At 36.8% G+C, this 10758-nt stretch overlaps 2 protein-coding genes across 3 annotated transcripts; one reads left to right on the top strand and one right to left on the bottom strand.

Moving 5' to 3' along the window:
- Positions 1-459: 459 nt before the first annotated feature.
- Positions 460-1388, bottom strand: LOC113710644 (beta-glucosidase 46-like). The gene is made up of 3 exons (XM_027233760.1): positions 1166-1388; positions 733-907; positions 460-592 (listed from the first exon to the last, which is right to left on the bottom strand). The coding sequence occupies exons 1-3, from the start codon at positions 1386-1388 to the stop codon at positions 460-462; spliced, it is 531 nt and encodes a 176-aa protein (XP_027089561.1).
- A 1380-nt stretch (positions 1389-2768) lies between these two features.
- Positions 2769-10671, top strand: LOC140014456 (protein PLASTID TRANSCRIPTIONALLY ACTIVE 14-like). 2 transcript variants are annotated; one of them, XM_072065335.1, is made up of 13 exons: positions 2769-3015; positions 3337-3606; positions 4474-4611; positions 4766-4891; positions 5133-5261; positions 5929-6018; positions 6130-6280; positions 6973-7082; positions 7796-7867; positions 9033-9138; positions 9219-9419; positions 9736-9778; positions 9866-10671. In XM_072065335.1, exons 1-13 carry the CDS (start codon positions 2995-2997, stop codon positions 9942-9944), a joined length of 1536 nt encoding a protein of 511 aa, XP_071921436.1. In that variant the 5' UTR covers positions 2769-2994; the 3' UTR covers positions 9945-10671. The 2 variants fall into 2 exon arrangements, with proteins under 2 accessions (XP_071921436.1, XP_071921437.1); XM_072065336.1 differs by having other exon boundaries at positions 2775-3015; positions 9222-9419.
- The last annotated feature ends 87 nt before the right edge of the window (positions 10672-10758 follow it).

The raw sequence follows: 10758 nt of genomic DNA, 5'->3' as shown, positions 1-10758 counted from the left end.
GTTGTTTTGGTTGCATATTCAAGCTTCAGTGAGGTTTCACAGTCAGATTGTCGTCCTCATGAAATATGCTGGAACTTTCTGTGCTTGTCTTTCTGTAAATATACTCTAATTTGACTTATTGGGAGTGTAGCTGGCGACAGAAATCAGTCTTGGTCCATGTGAAAATACAGGCTTACAAACAACTATAAGATGCCTATGTCTACTTGTCAGATTAACCACAGTTACATGATCCATGACAGATCAAAGTTTGCAGATAAAAGGTGAAATCTGAGTGAGCTGTTAGGTAAATAACAACCGACTCTGCTGCAGTGTGTTCTTTTAACATATCTTATCCTGCTCAACAGCTATGAAACAAGAAAGAACGGCAGGTGATATCGTAGGTATTTCTTTAAATATTGCGCAAGTTGAGGAGTTGTTTTGTGTTTTGCAATGAACTCCTTGTACCAAGTTGCTGATGCTTTAGGAGTGTGTTTCAACTTTCAATGTGGTGTGGTCAACATGACGAGGTCCGAATCTTTTGGTGAATCCATGTAGCCACTCATAGGCATCGAGCAAGGTCCAAACAAAGTAACCCCTCACATCAGCTCCTTTCCTGATTATATCCATCAAAACTTGAGGATAAGATGAAGCTGTGGATTTCTAAACCATATGGTTCATTTTCGGAAGGAATCATCAGTATTAAATGGTAAGTTAAACATCTGGGATAGTCAACATTCACATGCATCTATTTACCTCATGGCTCTTGACAGATAATCCAAATAGTCCCTCAAGTACTCGACTCTCTTGACATCATTTAAGGGATTCATCAAAAGTGGAGTTAGGGTTGGTAACCTCACGGTAACCTGGAACTCGATCAAATCCAAGTCAGCAAATCGATATCTTCCACCGCCCTCCCCAACACAATAAGCTAAAAAAAGAAAGGGAAGAAATGGGGAAAGGAATGACAGGAAAGATACTAAATGGAAAAGCAGAAAACCTCATCTCTAGATGATCACTCACCATTTTCTGTAATAATTATTGGGATATTATTGTATCTTTCCGAGATATGGGTAACAGTTTTTCCATTCCTGGTGGGTGAGATTGTAATGGCTCATCACCTGTCTGTTAAACTTCAGCATTTATGGATGATTCACATATGGAAAATGTAAATTCAAAGCGGGTAAACTGTCTTGCAAGTTCTCCAATGGGGATGCCATCTTTAAAGTTGGTTTGTCTAATGAAACCTTCTGTCCTGGTACTTCCAGGTGAGGGTTCGCAGGAGGAATACAGCAATCTCCAACATAAAAGCTTGTGTAGTGGTTGATGCCAATAAAATCCACCCCGAGTTTCAAATTGTCCGAGTCATTGCTGGAAAATTTTGGTAGAGTAGATCCCGGAAGATCATTCATCTCTTTAGGATATCTCCCAAATGCAATTGGGTCCAAGAACCTGATCAAGTTGATTATCGAATCAAATATATAATTCCTGTACAGGTCACTAAGTTTGTGTACAAGTATGATGTAGAAGATATATAGTTACCAGTTTGATAAGAAGGATTGAGCTCATTCTGCAGCCAACTTGTCTGCTGTAGAGTTGCTTAGGGCCTCAAACCAACCAGTCAGCACAATGATGCCTATGGTACCTCCTTGATTTTTCTGAACAGAGTTTCTGCTGCATTAAACTTTGATGTGGTAAATGGTATCCTATTTATACCTGGTACTTGGCTTTGTATATCTTAACAGGGGCTGCATGAGCAAGAATGATATTGTGCGCTGCAATGAAGGGCTCCTTTTCTGAATCTCCATTAGAGCAGTTTCCCAAAAGGCTTTGAACAACGACCAGGAGGAAAGATTCCAGAACGATATGCAGCAATGACAAATACATTTGTTTCACTGAATGTTACCCAGTACTTTACCCTGTCCCAAAGTTGTTGAAACAGATATCTGCGAAGTATTTGAAGTCTTCCCTGGGAGGAAAAAAAAAAGAAGCTTAATAAACGTTCAATGGCAAGCTGGGATTACAGACATAATGTACGAATGCTTGCACTAAATTGGGGCTTAGCCAAGCTCCATATCTTTCCTCTAGTTCACAAGGAATATCGAAGTGAATCAGAACGATAAACGGTTGTATCCCTGTAAATCAAGATGAGCAAAATTTTACAAGCATTCTAATGAATGGCCTCAGATGAGCATTGAAATTTCTTGTATTTTCATTTCACAGCTCCTCAGGTTAGATCGTGGAGGCAAACCTCTGAGGAGGAGAGCGCTGATATGCAAAATTTACAATGGTCAATCCCTGCAAAATTTATGCTTCCATATCTCCCTTCTGCAGGCATACAAGTTTGAATCAGGGAAATGAGTTTAACTAAATACTAGTAACAGGTCATTGCCAAAGGATTTTTTTTCTTTATTCTTTAATGATAGTTAAATGGTATTAAACAATCAGCAACACACTCCCCTGAAGGAGTTCAAAAGGCAATTCAGCTGTATTTTGTCAAGGCAAACCGTGGGGTTCACCAGAATACCGGTGATATTCATCAACAACAACATCTCCATTGTCTCCATCAATTACTGATCTCGCAAAACTATAATATATACTAGCTGTTTTCGAATTAATTTTCGAACCAATGAAAGAATTTCACATGAATACTACAATTTTGATTTCCAAATTATTGGCCTTTAAACTCAGACTGAACCGATCCGTGATCCTCCTGACCTGAGTGTGTGTGTGCGTGTGTGTGTTTTTTTTTTTCAAATTCCCCACCTTTTCCCTCCAATCAGAACAGTTCCCACGAAAATGCTTCGATGACTAAAATGCCCTTAACAATTATCAGTAACAGCTAAAGGATTTAGTTTGGCTTTCTGAACCTCTCTTCGACTCTTCTGCCACTCTATCCCCAAGGCCAAAGCTGAGGTTGAGGTCCATCACCACCGAACTCAGGCATCCCATCTTCCAGGAGCCCTTAATCATTATCCTTACTGTCCTTTGGTCTTCCTCTTCCCAGAATTTTGCTTCATGTTGAAGAATAGTTTCCTGGTAACACTTAATTCTGCGTTCAATATTTGCACCATTTTCAGAATTTTGTTTTTCGATGATGAATAGGGCCAGGTGGCGTTTTCTTTTCTTTACCTATTTTTAGTATTGGAAAGAACAAGTAGATTGTAAAGTTGTAAACTTGATTTGGGATTTTGAAGTTGGACAAAATGGACAGGTTTTAAGCTCTCTAACTGAATAACTGGGTACCTTAGGGAATGAAATGAAATTTTTTCGCAGATATATTCAAGAGAAAAATTAAAGTTGTCTTCTTTCGTTTACAATCTTTTAATGGGCTTTTATTATTTTGTTTGTTTGTTGCAGTTGTGTAGTGGTGTGTGTTATCTCCATGTTCCAGTACAACAACCCATTTTTATATGTAAGAAAAGAAACAGGTCCATCAAATCTGCTGCTGCTGCTGCAGTTGCTTACAATGCAATTAGTTCTAGTGCTGCTGCTGCAGTTGCTTACAATGCAACTAGTTCTAGTGCTGCTGCTGCTGCTTCAACCTTAGAGATATCATCTGCTTCATCTCCTTCATCGTTCCCACTCTTTCAAACCCCTTCATCACTCCAACCTACTCCTGCCTCCGAGGTAGGTTCAATTTGCACCCTTTTTTTATTGAGTTTCATATTACTTCCTATTAATTGTATATTTTATTTTGTTGATTCACCCTTTGATAAGTCATTTGTGTCCTGTGATGAATAGGGTTTTCATTGGTTGCTCACCTTTTTATTCTCATCATGTATCTTGGGAGTAAGAAAAGCTAATCCTTAGTAGTAACATTATATTGGCAGAAGCTGTAATTCTATAACTACTGTCACCAAACGCTTGATTCTGCTGTTCCTTCTTTCTTGAAATCAATAAACATGAAGAATTTTCTATTCTACTGGGATTTCAAATTGATTATGACGTAGCTTTGGAAAAGGAAGTGACTTTTTTTTGTAAATTGAGAAGTGTAGAGAATGTCGTGCTTATATTGTGCTCTTGGTTGAACTTTGTCATATGGAAAGGGAAAGAGGATTGATGAATGAAAGAAATTATCTGTTTTTAATTTTTTTTAGTAGGGAAGGGGTAGGATTTAAGGAGCAGGGAGGGGGAAGGTGGGATTTGCACCCAGGACCTCTAATTCCTTGGACCACAACCTTAGTCTTTAGACCAAGGTCTCCTTGGCAATTTATTTGTTCATGCATGTATGATTACTTTTTAGTGTGGAATAAGGTCAAGAAAGACATGTCAGCAATTATTGGAACTTGGGTGGAGAAATTTTCTGCAATGTGGTTGTTCCATTTTCTGCCTTCTCCATTCTTCGATCTGTGAATCTTCATATTATTACCTTGCCATATACTTGTCTGGAAATTTTTGGTATAATTATTGTCTCTTCTATTTTTTAACTACATCCATTTGTTTGATTTTATTCTCTATTTTGACTTGAAAAGTTCATTAATTTTCCATTAACAGTTAGAACCGGCAGACCCAGATTTCTATAAGATAGGATATGTTAGGAGTGTTAGAGCATATGGCATTGAATTCAGGGAAGGCCCTGATGGGTTTGGAGTATATGCTTCCAAAGATGTTGAGCCTCTTCGTCGAGCTAGGGTTAGTTTTGCTTCTAGCAGTTGTTATACAATGTACTTAGCTATAACTTAAGTTGTCATTGACTATGGCAAACTTCAATACCTTTTGATTTGTTGTTTGTGAATGCGAAACAAAATGATATTCTTTCCATCCAATTATTCATGTGATTCTGCAGGTCATCATGGAAATTCCCTTAGAATTGATGTTAACTATAAGCCAAAAGACACCCTGGATGTTCTTTCCGGATATCATACCTGTCGGCCATCCTATATTTGACATCATCAATTCAACCAATCCAGAGGTAAATTTTTAAGTATGTTGCTCATTCGATGTTTAATCTTTCTATTCACAGCTGACAGTTTCATCATTGCTCATTATATTTTCTTTTGTAGATTCAAGTATTTAGGTAATATTCAGTGATGTACTATTAAATTACTTAGCCATGCTCACTAGAATCTTTTTCATCTGTAGGTTTTCTTTGTATTCTAGAATAGGTCATGTATTTTCTTAAAGTCCTAAATATAATAGTGGTATTTTGACAGATAGACTGGGACCTGAGGTTGGCATGTCTTCTTTTATATGCATTTGATTGCAAAGACAACTTCTGGACACTGTATGGTGACTTCTTGCCAAGTGCTGATGAATGCACTAGCTTGCTTCTCGCGACCGAGGTTTGTGAATGAGGATCCTAGTAAAAAGTAAATGCCTTATTGCTAACTCAAACGCATTTGGCTTTCTAGAAGTACTATTTTGTCTCTTTATGTGGTCTTTGTCAAGGGCATATGCAAATAGTGGATATTAGATGTACAAGATAGTTTACAATTTGTTTACTGTGTGTGTTTTATAGGTGGACTCTGTAACCTAATTCAGAATTATTGTGATGTTTTCACTACAGACATAACTGTGTCTATATATATATATATATTTTGCTTTCAAGTATCTCTTAACTTTTGCATCCTGTAGGTTGAAAGCATTGGTTCATGTGAAAGCTATATTTTGTGGACTTAATATGTCAGATAATGGAGCAGAAAGTCATTTTGAATCCTTTATGCTACTGACATTTATGTCATGCTTTGGAGCTCATAATTCATCTTAACATATTGTTGTATGATTTTTCATTTATGGTTAGGAGCTGTATGTTTCTGCTGAGATTTACTCTCTACCTGTTCAATGCTAAATATTCCCTGACTTTTGAGTTCTGGAATTGTCTACTAGTATTATTTGCTTTATGTGGTTCTAATACTGCCTTCACTCCCTCCCGTGAGTCCATAACTATTCTGTTGCTTCTCATTTTGCTGTCTGACATATAGTTCTTTTTTGTTTTCTTTTTATTTTCAGGAGGACCTTTTGGAGTTGCAGGATCACAATCTTGCTTCCACCATGAGAGAGCATCAACAACGGGCATTAGAATTCTGGGAAAAGAATTGGGTATTCTGCGGTCTTATCTGCCCTGTTTATCATCAGATTTTTAGTATAGTTAGTTGTTTATTTTAACTTTTATCTGTGTCTAATATGTTGACCTGTTCTTAATTCATTCAGCATTCTGCTGTTCCTCTTAAAATAAAGCGTCTTGCTCGTGACCCTGAGAGATTCATTTGGGCACTGAGCATTGCACAGTCTCGATGCATTAATTTGCAAACAAGAATAGGTGCTCTGGTTCAAGATTTAAACATGTTAGTTCCTTATGCTGGTGAGTTCTTCAGCTTATCTTTTTTTATTTTCTCATACCACAATGTGTCATTAGTTGATATGCTAGAATCATGTGGTCCTTCAGGTTTTTATTTAGATATGCAGCTCCAGTTCTGAAGCTTTGTATGACTTTTGGAAATTTATCTTGAATTGCTGGAGTAGAGCCAAAAAAAATGTGGAATAAGATAATTTTCTTAATCTCTTCCTACAAGAAAAATGAAAATCTGTGGGTACAGGGTGCTTCAACTGCAATTCTGTTGTAATAGAGTAGGAAAATGAACAGATTAGTAGGACAAACATCAAAAAATGAACATTCTTTATAGCCTAAAACTTAAAAAAATGTAAGGAGGTGATTGTTTGATTAATTTCCTCTGGCAGTTTTGAAGGACAAGGAGATGATTAAGGACCTCTTCGTGACATGAAAATTTTCACTCGGTTAAGCAAGACTGCTAATATGTCTTTGTTAATTAGAGTCTCTCTTGAGCATTGTTATGCCACTAAATCTTGCACTTTTTCACTTGCATTATGTCATTTGTATGCCAGAGAAGATCAGAATTAGAGGCTAATGTTTAAAGAGTGGAAATGTTGAGAAATCATAAACTAATGGAATTGTTGTGAATATGTTGAGAAATTATAGATTAAAAAATCTTAATATATGAGTGTAGTGATTAATTACTGAGGGTTCTTATCCAGATATGCTAAACCATTCATTCCAGCCAAATTGCTTTTTCCACTGGCGTTTCAAAGATCGCATGCTTGAGGTGATGATTAATGCTGGACAAAGGATTAGAAGGGGAGATGAGGTAAATGCTTGTCAATTTTCCGTGCTAAATGGTTGATCTGGATTGAGTGATATATGTTAGTAGAAGCAGCATGGTGATTGTAGTTCTTTGTCACATTGTAGAAGGCATGAATCTTTTTTATGATTTAAAATTTGTACTAGTTGTTGGCATCCTAATTGAATTCTGGTTCATGCATTATTGGACAATTGATGTCCAAGTCACAGTTTACCTCTTAAGTTACTAAAAGATTGTTTAGGGATGGTAATAGATGTAAAATCTACTTGCAGCCTCCAAATCCTGGCATTTAAAACTTGGAAAACAAATTTTCTTTCTTGTGCTGGCTTCAATCTGTCTTTGGTGTTATTGGCTCAACTCACATCAGGATGAGAAAAGAAAATGTTCCTTGATTTTCATGCTTAAAATTTTCCAACATTTCCCAATAAAAAAGAAAGAAAAAAAATCGAAGACGACTGTCAAATTTCTCTAATTAATTATCAGAAACTATAATATGTGATATAGCAGACCGAATACCAATAAGCAAAAACTTAATCTCTCTTACATTGTGGTCTATTATACTAGCTGTTGCAGACTTGAAGTCTCTTTACTAATAATACTTGGTTGTTGTTTGCTCATACCAATTTCTCTACTTCTTTTGCCTCCATTAGAGTCTACGCCTATTTATAAAGTGCATACTGCAGATATGATAGGCTGTTACTTTCCTTAAACCTTTGCAGATGACTGTCAATTACATGAGTGGATGGAAGAATAACTTGTTTATGCAAAGATATGGCTTTTCATCGCCTGTGGTAATGGTTCTTTTCCTTGCGCTGCTTAAAAAATTGCAATAGCTGTTACACTATTGTAGATAATGTCATTGTACTTGCTTTCCAATAAAGCAGATCTTTTCCATTGCCATGGTTGAAAACTTTATCATGGGCAGAGCCAAGAATATAGTAATCTCTGTATTGGTCCCACAGCGATAATTTTACTGTTTGCCTCCATTTTGTTTTATTTTTTTTTTTAGAAAAAAGGGAGGTAATGGCTTGTAACATTCTTGTTTCCTGATTGTTTGCAATAGGCTTAGAATGTTTGAGAATATTATTTGATTTCAACTTATGAAGCAAAAGCGAAGTCATTAAATTTAACTTTTAACTTAAACATGTAGTACGCTAGTTGCCAAATTAGATATTACAGTTGTGTGCTTGGGTAGGATAGAAAACTTTGGCATAAGAGTCAAATAGCTTTGTTCCAATAGACACTAGAGATTTCAGAATATGACACAACCTTTAAGATGTCATGATCCGTGTGCCTGTAATGAAGTCTCAACACTTGCACAAGTGTAAACTCAAATTAAGAGGTTTAAAGATACAATGAGGTAGTGACTAAATTTTCTTTGATCCACCAGTTCTGTAATCTGTCTTCTGTGAGGATAAAGAAGGACAAGAGGAAATAGAAACAAAAAATAAAAGAAAATTTTGAATAACTCAAGGAGGAGTTAGGACTAATTTCTATTTCCTGATCTTATCTATTGACTTCATTCCTTAATTTCATCTTCTTTTCTAATGCTTTTATGTGTAGACAATGCTGCTTCTCTCTCTTTTTCCTTCTTTCTTTTGTCTTTTTTGTTTATTTTAATTTTTAAGCATTTTTTGTGAGAACATCATATATCCTAAGGGCATGGATAATGGGGCGTATAATGGTAGTGATGCATGTCAAACCTTGGCATATTGCCTGAGGAAAGATGGCTTTAAGCAGTTGGGCTAAACTCTGAACTCAGGAAATGCAGATCTTGGTATCTTAAGTCCTTATTACCTGCGTAGTTCTTTGTAATAGCTTTCTGGTACAGCTAAATTGCCTATAGTTCCACCGTGGATTTGATGCCCTTCTTTTTGGCTTTGAGTTTTTACTTTTTCTATTTTTAAATTTTTTTTTGGTATTAATACAACCTTTCATATATTATTAAATATGCAGAATCCTTGGGATGTTATTCAATTCTCTGGTGGTGCTCGGATTCATTTGGATTCTTTCTTGTCAGTTTTTCACATATCTGGCCTTCCGGGGGAATATTACCACAACAGTATGGCTGATGGGATACTTTCATTTGAGCTTTTATCTTGAATTTTTAGGATTAATTTATCGAATCAACGAAATTGCTAGCAGGTCGGTTGTCAAATAATGGAGACAATTTTGTTGATGGAGCTGTTTTAGCAGCAGCTAGGACAATGCCAACATGGTCAGATGGAGATGTCCCTCCAATACCAAGTATAGAGCGGAAGGCTGCAAAGGAGTTGCAAGAAGAATGTCAGCTAATGCTTGCCGAGTACCCCACAACTGCCAAGGAAGATCAGCAGATTCTAGGTATCATCAGTATGAAAGATCAAGTTCCAATAACAGAAATGTATATAACCAAAAAAAAAAAAAAAAAATATTCTGCTGCCTTTAAACATGGGGTGATGAAATAATTGTTTTTCACCTGAGAACTAGATTTGCAGAAAAATTTGGTCTCTGTCTTGGAACTTTGAAGCTTCTAAGATCCAAGACAGAATTGTGCGAAGGGAAAAAACTTGATCAAAATGTAGTATTTTTGTCATAAAGTGGCTGAAATTTGGCCTCAGATGTTTCACGTTAGAAGTCTAATGTCCTCGTTGTTATTTTCTTGCATTGTCTTTGACAGATTCTATGCCTGAAGCTAGGAGGACGCTGGAAGCAGCAATAAAGTATGTAACCACCAGTATGCACACACTGCTTTCCTTACTGTTCATCAGACCTATGAGATTTACATGACATTATATTCGTGTTTGCAGGTACAGATTGCACAGAAAATTACTCATAGAGAAGGTCATCCAGGCATTAGATGTGTACCAAGAGCAAATATTGTTCTAACGCGGACAAATTTACGAGGTTTAGCCACTTTTTCTAAGTTGGGAGGAGCCGAAACAGACAATATTCATCTGAGAATGAGTGGGGTGATCCCGTCCTCCCCTCCCTGGCCTCTGCATCTTTTCTTCCACGGATTGTTTCTTCAGGAGGATGGGGGAGTAAGGACTAAGGATTTGGATCCTGATATCAACGATGTGACTGCCACTGGGCTGTCACTTGCGGTGCCTCTGCCTCGACAGCTCTCACTCTTTTGAAGCTTGACCAGTCCTGGGGATTCTTGGATCTCCTAAACTTCAACTAAAACATCCTGGCTGTTGACTTTGCAAAGAAGGGAAAGATCAGGTTGGAAAACAAAACTGAAGAGTCGAAGTTGTATATTTGGAACCTTTTTGCCACCACACTGGGGGGACAAAACTAGATGATAATCTATGACATCCCAGAATTAAGGGCAAAACTGCAGTAGGCCATATCGGTAAAAAATCTGAATCTCAATATGAACCATACCCTAGAGCACTCGTACCCCTCTGTGAATCGCAGAAAAGGATGACAAATTAAATAGAAAAACAATTCTTCTTCATCGGGCATAGTTACGGGAAATCTGTTTCAATTTTTTTTTGACTTGGTAGGTAATCAAGCAGTGAACTGAAGGAAGAGTCTTGTAGTAACAAAGGTAAGATCATTCTTCTTATTCAACAATGTATGAAAGGAAGGTTAATCTACTATGCACTCACTGGTAGTGTATACACTTTCACTATTAGACGTATAATATATAATTTGAATTTGAATCTGTAACTCAAATTTTACATATGTATCATAT

This window comes from Coffea arabica, chromosome 9c (genome assembly GCF_036785885.1).
Source record: "Coffea arabica cultivar ET-39 chromosome 9c, Coffea Arabica ET-39 HiFi, whole genome shotgun sequence".
NCBI classification, from domain to species: Eukaryota; Viridiplantae; Streptophyta; class Magnoliopsida; order Gentianales; family Rubiaceae; genus Coffea; species Coffea arabica.
The sequence above is the reverse complement of the archived record's forward strand: the minus strand, read 5'-3'. Positions and strand labels throughout refer to the sequence as shown.